Source organism: Emydura macquarii, unplaced genomic scaffold (assembly GCF_026122565.2).
Source record: "Emydura macquarii macquarii isolate MOO-44397 ecotype Brisbane River unplaced genomic scaffold, CSIRO-AGI_Emac_v2 contig_2676, whole genome shotgun sequence".
Lineage (NCBI taxonomy): Eukaryota > Metazoa > Chordata > Testudines > Chelidae > Emydura > Emydura macquarii.
This window is the reverse complement of record NW_027132813.1, coordinates 27192040-27210146: the sequence shown is the minus strand read 5'-3', so window position 1 is coordinate 27210146 and position 18107 is coordinate 27192040. Positions and strand designations below refer to the sequence as shown.

At 43.7% G+C, this 18107-nt stretch overlaps 1 protein-coding gene across 3 annotated transcripts in view; it reads right to left on the bottom strand.

Moving 5' to 3' along the window:
* The window catches only part of TTC7A (tetratricopeptide repeat domain 7A), a 240412-nt gene that overhangs the window by 202519 nt on the left and 19786 nt on the right, over window positions 1–18107 (bottom strand). For all 3 annotated transcript variants that reach the window (XM_067565099.1, XM_067565100.1, XM_067565101.1), the window contains 2 exons: window positions 1338–1468; window positions 316–437 (listed from right to left, as the gene is read on the bottom strand). In XM_067565099.1, the coding sequence (XP_067421200.1) occupies window positions 316–437; window positions 1338–1468 (253 nt within the window). The remainder of the gene's footprint in view (window positions 1–315; window positions 438–1337; window positions 1469–18107) is intronic.

The window sequence follows — 18107 nt, the reverse complement described above, 5'->3', positions numbered from 1 at the left end:
GCTGTAATTACAGAGGTGGTTGTAAATCAATCTGTCTTAGGTCGACTTATTTTTCAAGTGTAGACAAAGATTCTTAAAAAGAATCTTAAAAAGGAAAAGGAAAGCAAGCATAGAGCCGAGGAACTCTGAAAGGAGAACACCAGCAAAAATCAACACAGCACAGAGATGTAGCTATGCTGGGACAGGGATCGCTATCACAGCTCATTCCAGTTAGCTGTGTTACAGAAGCTACAGGTTGAGCATGCAGAAGTCTAAATCCACTGTGAAAGTACCTTCAGCATTAATCATTTGTATTAAATAGCTGCATCCACCTACCCCTTCTTCAAGTGAGCCACATAAGCACTCTGTAGAGCTGCTTCTAGGAAATAGGGGACTTCAAAGTCAGAGAAAGTCACATTGCCGCCTTTTATGCTTCTTGAAGGCATGTTGTTTAAGGTCTGGAAGGGAAAAGAAGAGAGATACAATTACAGAATAATTTTACCTATCATCTGCTTACATGCATTAGGAATCACTTTGCAATGATTTGAAGGACAAGAAAAAAAAAATGATGCAGTGCACCATGCTTAAGGTTAAGATTTTGTCATGGTTATTTTTAGTAAAAATCAGGGACAGGTCACGGGCAATAACAAAAAATTCACGGAAGCCCGTGACCTGTCTCTGAGTTTTACTAAAAATAACTGACAAAATGAGGCTGACAGGGGGATGAGAGCCCAAGCCCTGCTGCGGGAGATTGAGGGGGGATACAGCACCTGCCGCCACTATGGCCCACGGTGTCTGGGAGTTGCAGGGAACCCTCCACCCATGGCAGCTGGGAACTGCAGGGTTGGTAGCTTGGAGCTCCAGGTCCCCCTGACATCTGTGGCGGTTGGGAGCTCTGGGTCGCCCTGCCACCTGCGGTGGCTGAGAGCTGCGGGGCACCCTGCCAGCTGACAGCTCTGGCTGCACCACCATGGGGCTGAAGCAGAAAATGTCACAGAGGTCTCTAGAAGTCACGGAATCCATGACCTCCGTGACAATCTTATCCTCCTGCTACAATTTATGCACCACACTTACTGTAGTTTTGAGACGCTCAATTTATGAACTTTTTGATTTTATGAATGCCTCAGTCCCCAACTACTTAGCAAACTAGGGGTTCTAATGTATCCTAACTGTTCTATTGTCTGAAATATTGAGAGGACACAACATCTTTTCAGTATTGCTCTGACATTCGTTTATGTCGATCAGCACACGTAATTCTGCCCTCAGATTTTGCACAGCTTCCACTGATAAAGTCACTGGGAGCTCCTTCCAAAGATACGATTAGGGCAATGTAGGGATAGGGCACATTTCTTCCTTACCTTCTCAAGTTCCTGCAAGTACACTTGTGCAACGACACATGCTCTCTCAAAACAAGCCATGACTTCCTCTTCCCTTTCGGACAGCCGAGCACGGGAGGCAATTGAATTGGGCGAGCGCTCCAGTGACAGACCTGGATAATAGCAATACCTTCTTAAACCCAAGCTCGCAAGTACTGAAGTCACTGTACTCAGTTTTCATAGCATAACTATTTACAAGATGACAGGGGAAAATCTCCTAATTAATATATACTTTTGTTTTGTTTATTTGCTTGCTTCAAGTATTTTTGGAAACACTGGTAGAATAAAATATATTATAAACCTATAGATATTTTGTATTCACTACCTTGCAGCTGTTTGATACAGAACAATATTGTGCATTTCTATAGCACCTTTCATTTCTACGAACACCATTATTAAAATAGGAATAATTAGCCCTATTGCACAGATGGGTAAACTGTGGTACAGAGAGATTAAGGCCCACATATGCAAAAATGGCCACAGATTTTATAGTAGTGGGTAGTAATGGGGGGATTACTAATAAGCATCTATTACTTTGTTGTGCATCCATTACTTTGTCGTGCGTCCCCTTTTGTGTTTTGTCTTTTCTCCAACTGTCCATTTTGTGTTAAAGGAACCTTGACTAGTTTATTTCACCCTCCAGTCCCTCTTCGAAGGTTGTACTTCTACAACCACGTTTTTCTATTCATTTTAAATGTTTCTTTCTCCCCCACTGGTTGCTAAGTAAAAGTCCTGCACAAACGAAGGACACTGACTCTATATGTAGAGGAAGGAGTGACACTCACAGCTCTTTTCACAAGAAGACTATCAAATGCACAAGCTAAACTAATTCATAACTTCTTCTCTGATCTCTCTCGGCTATACTCATCGGAGGAGCTACTTGCAACACTAGCAGGTTTAAAAAAATCAGAGAGAAGTGTGATTTCTAAGCTGATGTCTTTTAAATGCAGAGGGGGCTGTGGGTTTCTTTTAATGTGGTCCAGCATGTATATTCATGGTCATTGTGAAATCATATTAAGCAAAGGCAAAACCTTGTCCAGAATGGCAGCCCAAAATGACAAATGAGCATCACCACACCCATATAAGGGCTATACTGCCTAATTGTCACCCATTCTTCTCTGCAGGAGAAAACACTGACCTCAAAGCAGCATCTCAGGGCCCACTGAAAGAAACCCACCACAACCCATTAACAGCTTCACCCTCGGTACATAGCAGAGACATGATATCTAAGGAGGACCCAGAAACCAGCACTGATGCATCTGGCGGTGAAAATGGCAGGGGCTGTTGTGTAGACAGAATTCAGCCATTTCTACTTCCCTCTTGTCTAACTCTGCTCAAAACAGTGAGGCAACAGAGAGTAAAAACATGTAAGTCCACACTACAGCCTCCCCCATTGCTCCCCCCACTGGTGAATTACCACTCTAAAGCTCCAGGGTGAGGACTGAGGTCAACAACTCTGCTCCTCAGGAACAGTGGAACTTTCTACTAGAAGGGTAAAGCTCAGCTGCGCAGAAGCCAGAGCTTTCTCGGGGAGCTGATCTGAGACTGGAGCACCTCTTAGACCTCGCCTCCTCTACCATAAACACAGAGCATCTTGTATATATTTATGTAAAACAAAAACAAAAAAAAACCCCTACACACAGTGTGATTATTTGGGGAACCTAAGTATGACTTAAGAATTTTGGTCGATACTATGAAGTTGCCACTACGAAGATTGCTATATCATGAATGTCCCTCTAGCTATGTGTATCCACCATTGCTGATGAGCCTTTAAGCAGATACCTCCCAGACTAGGAGCAATAGAACTCAATGACCATCTCTTCAGGGTGAAGCACCTTGGGACAATGGGTTTGCTGAGAGAAGTCACTCCCTCCTCTTGTCTGGGGGGAAGGGAAAGGGAGTGAAGACAATAGAAATTCCCCAAGCAGGATAAAGAGACAGAGATGTTGGTGGTGAGACATATAAACTAAAGGGACTTGGAGAGATACATAAAGGAAATTTTGGGCAGCAGAAAGGAAAGGGATTGACTGGCCAGGATCAGATTAGGTAAACTGGGAGTAGAAGGTTCCATGCTTCAGAACCCAAACCACACACTGCAACAGAAAGACCCGGGCCAGCCCCAGACCACCCTGAGCTCAGCCCAAAGAATGCAAGGGAGTGGAGAGGAAACTGAGGCAGGGAAATGTATGTAAGATTTTTTTGGGGGGGGTCCCCTAGATTTGCACATTTCACATGCTACTAAAGAAAGCACAATAGTGTTTAGAATCTGGTGCGAAGTTTGTCTGTGTTAAGCATTTATACCTTACCCATGCCCCCTTGAATAGATAAGCCAGAAGGCTCACCCCTTTAGGTGAAGGTCTAGGAGATGGCATGTTTCAACCATGGAGGGAATCCAAGGGTTCATCACTGGTTTTAGGGGATGGACAGTGGGCCGCATGGCTGCGACTCTCAAGAGGGGCTGATAGATGGAAGATCTGCATGTGATCTGCCTGCACTCCATTCAGATTCCAGAAGTTTAAAACACATGATCCAATGGCAGGCTCTCTTCAGAGCAGTGTGGTGAATGGCCAAGAGGGGCTGCTTGACTGGACCTGTGATATGGCGCACACAATTTCCCGCCCAAGGGGAAAGGGTAAGAGAAAATGACCCACATGTGACAGATGTTAGTCACATCACTTCAGGCACAAGTGGAAGACACCTGGAGACTGTGACAATGAAGGTAGTCCAGGAATCTATATAGAATAGAATTACAGGGCCTTGTTTTTCTACCACAGAATGGCAACAGTTGAAGAGAAATCAGTAGATCCTTAAACCAGAGCAAGCAGACTGAAAAGCCACTAAACAAGCTTCAGAAGAGTAGTGTTTTTTTTTCCCCAAAACATTTCCCATCATTACTGCCACTGATTCAGCTCCACAAGAGGAACAAGAGTGAGAGCGCTAATGGAAACAGTGGTCCAGCAGTCACTGGCGCTTCAAGCACAGCACTTCAAGTATTTTTAGTTCGGGTCAAGCTAAAAAATAAAATGATACTGAAATCACATCCAGAGTCTGTTCCGGCTAGTTTGCTGCTGCCTTTCTGATTTGTCTTCACCAGGGAAAAAGGTGTGGTTCTCACAAGGAGAGAGATATCTCATTGTTAAATCTTAGTGAGAACTAGGCACCGAGTAGTTTTAGCTCAGTGCAGCTGGTCAAGGTAAATACTAGACTTTTCCGCTCCCCAATGTTTGCCTCAGCTGACTACACTGAGATAAAACTACCTTGTGCCTTGTCTCCACAAGGATTTTAAAATGAAATACCTGATTCAAAACATGCCACCATCACCTTTTTCCTAGCAAGACACAGTCTAACTAGCAAACACAGCCTATTTCCTTCAGGATCAGGTTTAAAGAAAACATTTATAAAACCAGGAAACAGGAAAAGTCTCATTTCATATTAGAGAACAGGGCTGACCTTATGGTTAGTGGCTCACTATACACCTTTTCTGGTAGTCCTTCTCATCCTCCGGAATAAAAATAGGGCTTCCATCCAGTTCCTTTTTCCCTCCTGTGGATCCCTCTCTCCTTCCCTGGATCCCTCTCTAATCTCAGATTCCCCAGCAACTTTTTCCCCTTTCCCCCTGGCTAAGGCAGGGAATCTAATCCAGCTCCTGCAGTGAGTGCATGCTCTAGGGAAAGGTTTCTGAAGTACTGGGGATGAGAGGGTGTCATCTGACCTGATAAATTCCTCCTCCAGTAGAATTACAGGCCTCTTACTAATGGAAAAACTCCCTGAAATATTGCACCGTAGGTAGATGCCCATCCAACCTACACCTTAACCCATCCCTGCAGCGTGTGTGGCATGCAAAATAGAAAGGGTAAGTAGACATCTGGGCTCAGATCCTAAGTGACACTGGCTAAGGGGAGTGCGGGGGAGGAAGCAAGGATAGTATTTTATTTCAGTTTCCTCTCTTTGTGCTAACTAGTCAATAGCACAGTGGTTCTTCTCAAAGCTTGAACATCTTGGAAAATACACACACATACAAAAGCTCTCATCCACTCACTAGCACTGGTACTAACATCTCCTATCACACTCATACTGGTGTCCAAAAGTCCAAATGTTGGTGGCCATTGCAGATAGGGGATGATGGGATTGAGGATGCAGCAAATAAAGTTAAATGGCAGCAAGGCAATTCCTCTCCTTCACACACCAACCAATTCACCATTAACACACGACTCCTAAAACCCTGGAACCTAAGTAGGCCAGAACTGTCTATCAATCCAATGGTGGTGCTAAAGAACACTGAAGTGCACAGAGTTTGAAGCTTGGACGTTGTGGTGTAATGTGTGTGTTGAACAGAGTTAAAAAGAATTCAGTACCTCTCAGCTGATCAGGATGGAATACTTTCAGTTTTGCAGACTGTGCTCCCCATAATGTTACACTGTGAATCTCTATTTGGGGGAAAAGAACTGCAGATGCCACAGTGCCAGTAAATTCAGAGTACATAATATCTTTGCTTAGAAGCATTGTTTCCAGTGTAAGCTCTACAGCCCAAATCAGAAACTTGGCTCTGGAAATCAGTGAACATTAAACAAGAGGATTTTTGAGACTTGTTCTCTAAGTCAGTTTTTATGAGTCTTTATACAGAAGTATACACAAATCAGTGGAATACTACTTAGCACTTTACATTAAAGCTCTACAAACTAACTAATCCTCTTTCTCTAAAGATTAGAATTACCAACATTGTACAGATTGGGAAAGCTAACAGAAGGTCTCAAAGTGATTCAGCATTAGAGTTAAAATTAGAACCCAAGAGTTCAGCCCCAAAATTAATCTGAATTCCAGATCACACTGTCTCTAAAAATAAACTGCCTGATCTTCAGCAAGATGAATCAAAGACGGAGATTGGTTCTAGTACTGTCTGCAACACACAGTTGAGAATTCTGGCAAAAATAACCCGCACAAGTCTATGCAATGTGTGTCATCAGTCTTGACATTCCTTTTCCAAGCAGCTGAGTACAGTGCTTTTGGCACTAAATGGAACGGAATGGAAGAACAAACACATTTGGCATCCATAACTTTTGAACATTCACTGCAGTATCAATTCATACCTAGCATGACTCTTAGGCAAAGAAAAAAGCTTATTCAAGCAGAGGTTCCCCACCAAAATATTCACAAAGCATTGGTTATTTGGGTCATTCTTAAAGCTTATTGGCACATTTTGAAAGGATAAACTTCTTTTTCAAGAAGAGTTCACAAGAGTTTCATCTGTTGTTACTTCTAGACCAATAGTCCTTTATAATCTTATAGCACTTCTTATAGCACTGATGGTCTCAAAGGTGGGGGAGTGGAGTTTAAAGCATCAAACAACCCCCGGAAATTGTTATTTTTCCCAAAAGGAGAGATGGAGCTAAGAGAGTAAGTGACTTGCCCAGGCTGCAGAGTAAATCAGTGGCAGAACTGGTAACTGAACTCAGGAGTGCTGGCTCCCAATCTTGCTGCTTGACCCACTTGGCCACCCTTTTACTAAAGACCACGATTACTTATTTTATTGCTGTCACTGCTCTTCTTGAACCTGGTAATGGACATTCTTATCTTCTCAGCCTCCCACCTGCTGTCAGAGGAGCAGTGACAGCTGCGACCAGGTCAGCTTTTTATCAACTCTGCATAGCCAACAGACTGCAACCATTTCTTCAGGATGTAATTATCATCCATGCCTTTGTCAACTCCAGATTAGATACTGCAATATCCTCTATATGGGGCTATATATTCAATCCATCTGGAAAATGATGTGCAGAATTCAGCAGCCTGATTATTAAATGAAGTTTCTTTTCATGGGCATATTAAACCATTGATCTAAAACCTGCCCTGGCTTGATTATAGGTTTCTGGATAGGTTTTTAAAGTGCTGGTTTTAATCTGTAAAACCCTAAATGGCCTTGGACTACAAGGGACCACTTCTCTTCCTGTGGCATACTGCTACGTTTGCAGACAGCGAGACACCAGAGCTAGAGTCCCCCAAAGTCGAGTCACCTCGTCATACCAGAGATGGGAAGGGGTGGTACGCCCTTAGGGCCAAAAGTCTTTGGAACTTGCTTCCCCCCGGGTTATAACAGTCCAAATTTGTTACCCAGCCAGCCACACAACAAGGAGCATGCCGTCTTCTCCTTCATCTGTAGGGGGTTGAGAAAGTGACTGGAGAGGGGTCAGGATAGGTGGTAATTTTATTATTAGGGGGTGATCAAACTGGTGTTCATGTGGTGACTGCTGGGGTAGCACTATCTGTGGGGAAATGCTGGAATCTATTTAATTTGTGGTTTAGAAGTTTGTCAAGGGTGCCCCTAGCATGGGACAGATGGCCCACTGTTTACAGTAGTGCTAAATTTGCATAATTTATGTTTTTCTATATAACTCTACATTTATTATTTTAATGAGGATATGTGAAGTGCAGACTTTTGGCACAGACGAGGCAGCACAGATGCTGCAAATGACTGCACTGAAATGTGCGCTTGCATGTGCATTACTTCCTTTTAATATTTTCTAACACAGGAATTGCCACATAGGATCAAACCACCATCCGCTGTTTGGTTGGGAAGCAATACCAAAGATTACGCTTCCTGTAGCCAGAAAGACTTAACCTTCACACATTGCAAGAAAGCTCTAAGCATACGACACTGCTAGAAAAGAGTCTTCTCTTCCTCACATCTTTCTGCACTTTGATGACCTTGCTGTTTGCTCTTAACAGTCAAGAGAAGCACAGGAGAGGAGGTCATTCTTAGTGTAAATGAACATACTCAATTAAATTAGAAAAATAAACCCACACAAAAGGACGTGAGATAGGGACGGAACAAGTTTTGAGAGTATTAGGAATGCAAGGATTAGGCTCAGTGCCGTTAAAGGTGCCCTGCAAAAAGATGGTAGAAGAATTGGGCTTGTAATCTTTTTTGCTTCTTTATAGTATATAAAATAAGTCTTGAAAGTTGGAGTTTTTCCTACTTTTTAAAAAGCTGAGAAAGGTCAGTCATGTCAAGTCTGGTCTCCCCAGATTTTACTGGAGGTCATTGATGGATTCTTGTTAGAGGTGGAGGGATTCAGGAGATGCAGACTGTCATCAGCTGAAGACTCATACTCATACTTGAGATGCAGACTCGTACCTCCACTGAAGGGGCGGCAGAGGTGTTGAAGCTAGGAGCTTATCCCCACTTCATAAGTAGGTTCCTACCAAATTCATGGTCCATTCTAGTCAATTTCACAGGCACAGGATTTGAAAATTAGTTAATTTCATGATTTCAGATGTTTTCATCTGAAATTTCAGGGTGTTGTCACTGTGGGGATCCCGACTCAAAATGTAGTTGTGGAGGGGGGTGAGGGGGTCGCAAACCTGTTGTAGGGAGGTAGCAGGATTGCCACCCTCACTTCTGTGCTGCCTTCGGAGCCCAGCAGGGAGATGGGTCCGATCTCCCCCATGCTGCTGGGAGCGCCCCAGCTGGGGGCCCCTAGCTGCTAGTCCTGGCCAGGCTGGGGTGCTCTCAGCACAGAGGAAATCGGAAGCCTCCTCTGGCTGCAGGAACCTCCAGACCTGCTGCCCAGCCTCAGAGCTTCCCGCGGCAGGGGGAGGTACCCCAGGTGGATCTGATCTCCCCTGTGCTGCTGGGAGTGCCCCAGCCCGGATGGAACTAAACAGCTAGGGAACCCCCGGCTGGGGTGCTCCCACCAGCACTGAGGAGAGCAGCTTTCATGGGGAAGAGCCAATTTCACAGTCTGTGACGAGTTTTTCGTGGCCGTGAAATTGGTAGGGCCCTATTAATAAGCACTGCCACTTTAACTAAATCAGTACAGTTAAAGCAGCAAAAACAAAACAAAACAAAACAAAACAAAACAACCTCAAAAACAACAAAAAACCCAACCCCACAAGTGTGGACACAGTTATACCGGTACAGCTTATTAGCTCAGGAATCAAAACAAGCCACACTGGTATAAAGTAACTTATAACTGTGTCTTCACCAGGGTTTCTACCTAGCACTTTGCTATGTTGACATCAGCATCACCACCACACCCCTAACTGGCATAATTATAAAGGAAAACCTTTCTGTGTAGATCAGGTCTAGAACAGATCTGTCCTCAAAAGCATTCATTGGCATTAAAAAGGTATTGGTAAAAACAAAACAAAAAAAGAAAAAATTAAACACTGACGACAAAAAAGCCTCATCCCTCACTCAGTTTTCAGTCTCTTAGCACATCATGGTTTCACTGCTTCTCCGGTCACCACAGAGTCTTCCAGAACAGAGAAGATCTGAATGTCTCATGTGAAAAACAGGTTTGTTTTGGGGGGTTTTTTTCAAACAAATTTTTCAATCCTCCTTTATACTCCCTGAAGGGGCAAGACGGACACATGCTAAGTTATTTTTTCCCTGGCAGGTCATTTTTAAGTTCCAATTGGTGCTATTATCTAAGCAGCAGTAGATGGCACTGACTGGTTGCTTGAGTTGCTGTTTAGACCGTGAGGCTGTTGGATCAATGGTTGGTTGCCATGTTGATGGCATTAGAAAGGTCATAGCATTAAACAGGGAGGACTGCATGAAGGCTGCCGTTTTCCTCCCTTCTGAGGAGCAGTGTAGCAACCAGTGCGTAGCAGAACCGCTTTGCACCTACTGAGAGGTTCACCAATCACAAGTTTCATGTACAGTTAACGGAATTCCATCTAATGGAACAGGTCAGCAAACCTCAATTATTGAACGGGCTCCCACAGGGATCCATCTGTGACATGCTGTACCCCATGTCCACCCTTATGGTGTGATTTGTGTATCATCCATGTTCACCTTTACAGTGTAACTGTGTTTTGTCTGATGCAAAGTATGCCATGTAAAGTGGTTTTGGAATGCTCATGGCATACTGAACATTATCGTTGTGGTAGCATGTTTCCTGCCATGTTATACATATGTACAGATCTGAAACCCTGCTGTGTCTCCAAATGTGTGTCTCACATGGTTTGACTAGATGCAGACGAACACAAAGCTGTGTTTCCACGCCCCGCAGAGGCATGCATACAGGAACAATAGACTGGCCTAAGCATCTGTGAGCACTTTGGCTCAAGTGGAAGAAATCATGCCCATTGCTGGACAGAGCCCCAGGGGGCATTGGGGAAACTTGTTAAAAGCTAAGGCATCGTTGTCTCTTGGCTTTCTCCTGGAATCCATCTTTTAAGCAACACCAAAGACTGAGAAATCTACCCACAGGGAGGGGGGGCCTGAGTGCAAGAGGCATCACAACCAGCCTGTGTGGTAAGCTGAATATAGACTGACATATTAATCTTAGGTTAAGATGCGAGTTATCTTTTAGTTAATTGTGATTAACTCTTTGAATTATTAATAATCTGATTTAGATTCACATAAAATCTTACTGTAAACAATAAACTTATTTGTGTGTCTTATCTAAAACAGTCCCTGTGGATTGAGTGTGTGCAGAGACCTCACTTAGAGTGACAGAGCTGGTGCATATCAATTTCTTTGATAAATTGACAGACAAATGTAAATGAGCTTGCAGGGCGCAGCGTACAGCACGGAACCCTGCAAGATGGCAGTTCCCGGGGTTGCATCTAGGACTGGGGGTGTTTGCTGGGGGTCTATCCTATGAGTGGCTGACGAGAAGCGCTCCTTCACTAGGTCAGGGACCGATTACATGCAGGAGGCTAGGCGTGGGCTGACCCAGGAGTGGGTGGTTTACACAGCAAAGTGCGGTAGGTCGGGGCCCAGGAGTGAGGAATTGGGGTGACACAGCTACACACCAGTCCAGACTGCGCGCGGGGGGGGAGGGGAACGTCACGCCATCTTGGCACAAATCACTCTTCAGTATTTGTATCAGTGACACACAATTGACCGCGTCGTGGAATTTGAATATGGAGAGCTCTTGCACTCACCATCCAAGCGAACACATTTACGCAAGCAGAATGCAACCTCATAGATGATCTGAAAAACCTGGATGAGTACTACTGGCTATGTTGACTCCGACTGAACCCTCAAATAATAGCTGTCCCCATGTTCCACCTGAGCAACCACCATGCAAAGGAATGTCTGAATGTCATCTCCTGGGACATCACACTTAGGCAGGAGGACTTCCCAAAATATCTTGGAATTGTTTTGGATTGTAGCTTCACACACCACCACCATCTACATAAAGACCAATGCCAAGATAAAGAGTAGGAACAACATAATCCGCAAACCAGATGGGACCAGTTATGGAACAGATGCTCACATTTTGTAAACAGCCAGTTGGCCCTCGTCTTCTCAGCAGCTGAATATTGTGCACCAGTATGGGCAGGAAGCATACATGTGAAACCTGAACACTCCTCTGGGAATTGTCACAGGAGTACTGAACTCAACAACAGTCTGGCTTCCAGTCCTCACGCATACCTTACCAACATCCCTCTGAAGAGAAGCAGCAATAATACAAGAATACAATTACCTGGTAATGAGCCCAGACTTGCCCATCTATGAAGATCTCCAATGCCCCCTACTTCAGACCCCCAAGGTGCCACCTTCAATCCATGAACCCCTTCTGATTAGTATCCAAATCTCTTAAAACCTCAGGACTATCACCAAAAGACAAGCAGTGGAGGGTGTGGAGAACAGCAGGGTCAAGAATCAAGACCGGATCAAGGATCCTACAGACCAGCCACCTGGGTTCACGATGCCACATAAAATGTGGATCACAGAACCTCATCAGAGCCTCACATGGGCACTGCAATTACCTATTACACCAATGGAAAATGAAAGACAGTCCGATGCATGAATGTGGAGAAGACATTCAAATCATGGAATATCTAGTGAACCACTGCCCTCTAAGATCCTTGTCTGGAGAAAAAGCTTTGATTCATTCCATGTTATCGGAAGCCAGAGTCAAGGACAAACTTGGACATCGATCTCTAAAGTTGCTTTTCAAATTGCTATGTGAAAGAAGAAGATGACGTCACTGGTGGAAATAATCTCAATGAATAGTTATAAAAAACCAGATAGAAGAAGGAAAGGATGGAAGGAGGATGTGCAAGCTGGCAAATCTTACATGAAAGCACATTGCTTCCAATGGCATGGCAAATTAATAGTGAAATCCACGTGCTCTTCACCTTAGTCAGATTAGGCAAGAAGCCATCAATGTCATGAGGAAATTTCAAAAGCAAAGTGGGTGCATATTGTTGACTTTTGCTGTACTTAATCTCCCTTAACAGCTTCTGTCATCATCCAAATCTTGAATGTGTGTGTGTAATAAAAACAATAAAAGATTTTGAGTATGGTTTTTCATTCCATCTTCCCCTTTAGCCCAATCTTATGCTGTTCTCCTCTTTGCCCTCTGCCCTACATAATTCCCATGACTCAATTTCAGGGTAACTCTAGATGCCAAACACTGATTGTAGCCATTAAAAAAATGTTAACCATACTTATATACAGCACTAGAAACTCAGTCATGTCAACTACAGGTTGTCAGTATTTTTCAGTAAGACTTTAGTGCTGATCTTGGGAAGTTAAATACTTTCATAAATTCAAAAAAGATGCAATGGCACTGACAAGACAGACCTCCCCACACATTTTTAGAGAGCTTTGATGCAGGACCAGGAGGGGGAAAGTTCAGTGTTTAAGACATAACAGTATCTTGTCAGCCTTTGGTAACAACATAACCTTGTTTGGACTGACCCAAGAAGCTAAAACTGTTTGTTTTTTTGTTTGTTTTTTTTAAAAGGGGGTGAGGGGGGGAATTTTTTGCAAAATCCACATTCATCTCTCTTTCCCCGCTTCATAGAAATCTTAATTAAATATTTAATTAGAATTTCAAATTTTGAAAATTTCAGCTGCTTAATGTATTTTTCCAAATCTTGATGCATAAAAGCCATTTTTTGGTTGTTGAAATTTTAAAATTTCAACTAAAATTTTGAACTTTTCTACTGACAGCCTTTTAGGGGACAAAGATAGACTGGTTTGGGAAACTTCTCAAGTATTTGGCTGAAACAGCCTTTCACTGGATCATAATAGTTGCAGAGGGGAAAAAGCAACTGGAACATAAATTCCACTTCCCACCCTCTTACAAATGCAAGACTTGGGATTCTCAACAGACAACATATCAGACTATGAACTTCCACACTTGATCTTCTCCAGAACAGCAAAGAGCAGCAATTCTTCAAAATCAAATTGTAACTACCCTTCTTGCCCTACAGCGTTACATACATAAGGCCTGAATCTCTCTTCTGTTACACTGATGTAACTCAGTTGAAGGCAACAGAGTTACACCAGTATAAAACCAATTTAAGTGGGAAATCAGGCCCCCACTGGATTACATGGCAAGGAAAATCAAATCCTCCCATTCATGCTTCAATTACATCATAGTAAATCCTCCCCGCCCCAGTGGATTGTGACCAAGATGTGGTGGAGCGGCTTGAGTGTTCCCATGATCCTGAGAGCAATGCCTTTGGTAGTCTTGCACTCCTGGTAAGATCACCTAAGGTGGCAAAGGTCAAAGGTGAGGTTCCAGATAAACAGCAATCCAAACACCACCCCAAGTCCCCAATGGCGGAGCAGGCGGACAAAGAGATCATTTCTTTCAACTACTGTGAAGGCAGATGAAGCTGCAGCAGGATGGTGGTCACCAATCATCTTAATTCCCTTGCATTGTATTAAGATCCTAATCCTGTCAAGCACTATCAGGACTCTGGTGTGCACCAATGTCTCCATGTTAAAAGAAATCATGCACAGGCATCTTCCATAATTATGTCCAAGTCCTGTGGTGATTGGTGAGTGGCAGTGGGAGCAGGACAGTGATGACCTGACACTCTATTCACGGACCATCTAACAGCAGGTGGCGACTGTTAAATGGTCATTTTTGCATTTGGACTGAGGAAGGAGTGCAACTCACCAGTTGCAACCACAACTGAGCAGCCCTTTTTTAGTACCCACTCTGTTCACCCCACATGTGAAGGGGCCTATAAAAGGTGCCTTAAACATAGTCCACTTTGCCTCCCCCCCCAACTGGATAACTGTGTCCAGAGGGATCACCTTACTGTGGTCAAAACCAAACAATGAAATTTGGAACCTGGAACGTTCTAACCCTGACGGACAATCTGAACAGTTACCAGCCACAGTGAAGAAGAACCGAGATCATAGCAAGAGAACTCAGGAGACATGACCTCAACGTTGCTGCACTGAGCGAGACCAGACATGCAGAAGGACAGCTCAACGAAAAAAGGTGGTGGTTACACTTTTTTCTGTACAGGAGCAGGTGATGATGAATGACGACTCCACAGCATTGGTCTCACCATCAAAAATGAAAATGTTAACCAACTCTCAGAATTACCAGTTAGCATCAATGAATGATTCATGACCCTCTGCCTTAAATTTGCCCAAAACCGACATTCAACAGTCATCAGTGCATATGCTCGAATTCTTGACACTGATGATGAAACCAAAGAAGGATTCTATGCCAACCTTCATCAAATTCTCTCCACCATTCCCAAAGAGGACAAGCTCATACTCCTTGATGATCTTAATGCAAGAGTTGGACGTGACTTGGAGCTTTGGAATGATGCGATCAGAAAGGACAGAGTGCGCAAGAATAATTCCAATGGAATTCTGACCAAATGTGCGGAACATGAACTAATTATCACAAAAACCACATTCTGCCCAAAAAACAAGTACAAGACATCTTGGAAACACCCCCAATCCAAGCAGTGGCATCTGATCGACTATGTCATTGTCCATGCTCGTGACCATAAAGACGTCCACATCACCAAAGCGATAACTCGTGACAACGATTGTCGGATGGATCATCACCTCATCCACTCCATTTCTTCCATCAAACTCACTTCAAAATGATGAATGCAGGAAAAAAAATCAGCTAAATGGAAGATCAATGTCAAGAGTCCCAAGGACCCAACCAAACATAACCTTTTTTGGCAGTACCTCACTGAGAAAGTGATTGATGTCAAAACCGAGATGGAGAGCCCCGAAGATCACAGGGAAGTGCTCAAATTAGCCATCCACACTGCATATGAGAGACTGCTTGGCTTCTCAACCAGGTAGCACCAAGATTGGTTTGACAAGAACAATCAGGATATCCAAGATCTGATTGACCGTAAGTGCAAAGCCTTCTGTGCTTGGCAGAACAACTTCAATTCCAAGCAGAAGCAATAAGTCCCCCATAACTCCAAATTGAGGTTCAAAGGAAAACCCACAAAATGAAGAACAAATGGTGAAAGAACAAAGCGAAGGAGATCCAACAACTCGCCAACTTCTATGATATGCGCGGATTCTTCAATGCCATCAAAGGCCTCTATGAACCCAACAACCAAGGGTTAACCCCCCTTAGATCCAGGGATGGAGTCAATCTCTTTAAGAACAACTAATCGATCACTGCACGATGGAAGGAACACTCTAAGGATCTCCTGAATTGTGACTCCAATGCTGACGACAGCATCTTCAACTTAATCACTCAATATCTCATCAAGGATGACCTCAGAACCCTACCACTGCTCACTGAGGTAAAGAAAGTCACCCAACAGATAAAGAACCACAAGGCATCTGGACCTGATGGAATCTCTGCCTAAATATTCAGAGGAGGAGGTTGAAGAGGAGGAGGAGAACTGGCTCACCAGCTTCACACTCTAATCCTCAAGCTCTAGAATTCAGAAGAAATCACAGCTGACCTTAGGAATGCCATGATCATGAATATCTTGAAGAAAGGCAACAAACTGGATTGTGGAAACCATTGAGGAATCACCCTATTGTCCACCTCCAGAAAGGTCCTCATCAGAATTCTCCTTCACCAGCTACTCCCCTTGCAGGGCAAATCCTCCCAGAATTACAGTGTGGATTCAGATAATCTCGAGGTACCACCAACATGATCTTCACTGCCCACCAACTTCAGGAAAAGTGCCATGAACAACATTGACCTCTCTCTGTACATGGCTTTCATCGACCTCGCAAAGGCATTCAACTCCATTAACCTAAGACTGTGGAGAATTCTCCTCAAATTTGGATGCCAACCAAAACTGGTTTCCATCCAACTCCTCCACACCAACATGTCCGTGACAGTCATCAGCTATGGCCCTGTAATGGACCCTTTCCTAGTCAAGATAGGAGTTAAGTACAGTTGTGTCATTGCTCCAACCCTCTTCTCCATCTTACTTGCTGTCATCCACCTTCTGAGTACTGATAAGCTCCGCTCCAGACTTGACAGCTAATACAGAATGGATGGCAAGCTCTTCAACCTCAATCGCCTCCAATCCAAGACAAAGATTATTACTAAATCAGTCACTGAACTTCCATATGTGGATGACTGTGCCCTGTGCACCCATTTGGAAGAAGATCTTCAAAAAACAGTCAACATCTTCCCTGAGGCCTACAACCAACGAGGCCTCACACACAACATCAAGAAAACGGAAGTGCTCCAGAAGTGCTGGAGAACGTTGAGCACTTCCCTGCCTCAGCAGTTATCTGTCGCAGAAAGCCAATATTGATGAGGAGATATGATACCGCCTCCAATGCAGCTTTCGGACATTTGAGAAAACATGTCTTCAAATATCATGACACCAAGAGCCAAATCAAGCTTCTCATGTACCAGGCAATCTTTATCCCCACTCTGCTATACGGTGCCAAAATCTGGGTCCTGTTCAGTCATCACCTCAAGGCTCTTGAACGATATCATCAACGGTGACTCTGCAAGAGCTTCCAAATTAAGTGGAATGATCGACACACTAACATCGGCATCCTGTACCAAGCCAAAACCTCCACTGAAGCTACTATCATCCACCACCAACTCCGTTGGGCTGGTCAAGTTTTTCAAATGCCAGACAATTGACTCCCAAAGCAGGTTATGTTCTCACAACTGAGACAAGTCCAACAGATGAGGGGAGGGCAAAGAAAGTGCTTCAAAGACTCCCTCAAAGCCAATATGAAGAAGTGCAACATTGACATAAACTTATGGGAAACTCAAGCCCTTGACCAACTAAAATGGAGAAGGACCTTGCGGCATGGATCCCAGCATTTTGAGACCCAACGAAGGCAACAAGAAACAGAGAAATGGGAGAGGAAACAACATGCTGCAGCCCGACTCAACAATCCAGATCTGCCCCTTCCACTAGAAAATGTCTGCTCCAGCTGTGATAAAAACTGTGGCTCCTGGATTGGTCTTATTAGCCACCTGGAGGTCCATCAGCAATAACTGGCTATCATTTCAAGGAAGACTATCATCCTCGAACTCTGAGGAATCGCCAACTACTACTACTACTAGTAAATCCTCCTCAAGGAAGGCCACAGTAGCAATGTAGTACAGGAGCTAAATGAAACACTTTTTTTTCCTTGTTCTTCTGCACTTTAGTTCCAAGGAGAAAATAAAAGTATTTATTGCTCAGTAGTTGCATGTTTGAGATGATACAGAAATGAATTATCCTTATCTTAGCATGCTGTAATTACACAAGTCTTCACATTGCCCCATAGTGCCCGCAGTAAAAGTTAAGGAAGTTAAGGAAACAGTTGCATCAGCATGGGGAGACAGCCATCACTCACCCATGAATCCACCTTAATTCCCTGTCTGACTCCACAAAGCAGGATCTGTCTTTGTATAGTAGAATCCCATAGATGGTATATTTTATGTAATATAATGAATAGCAAGATTCTCTTTTTGATTATATTTGTATTATATAAAAAGCAATCTTCATAGACCTTTTAAAATCTGCCTTTGGAAAGATTCTAGGCACTGTTTGGGCAGAACAACATTCAGGCAGTGGACTAATCTTGAA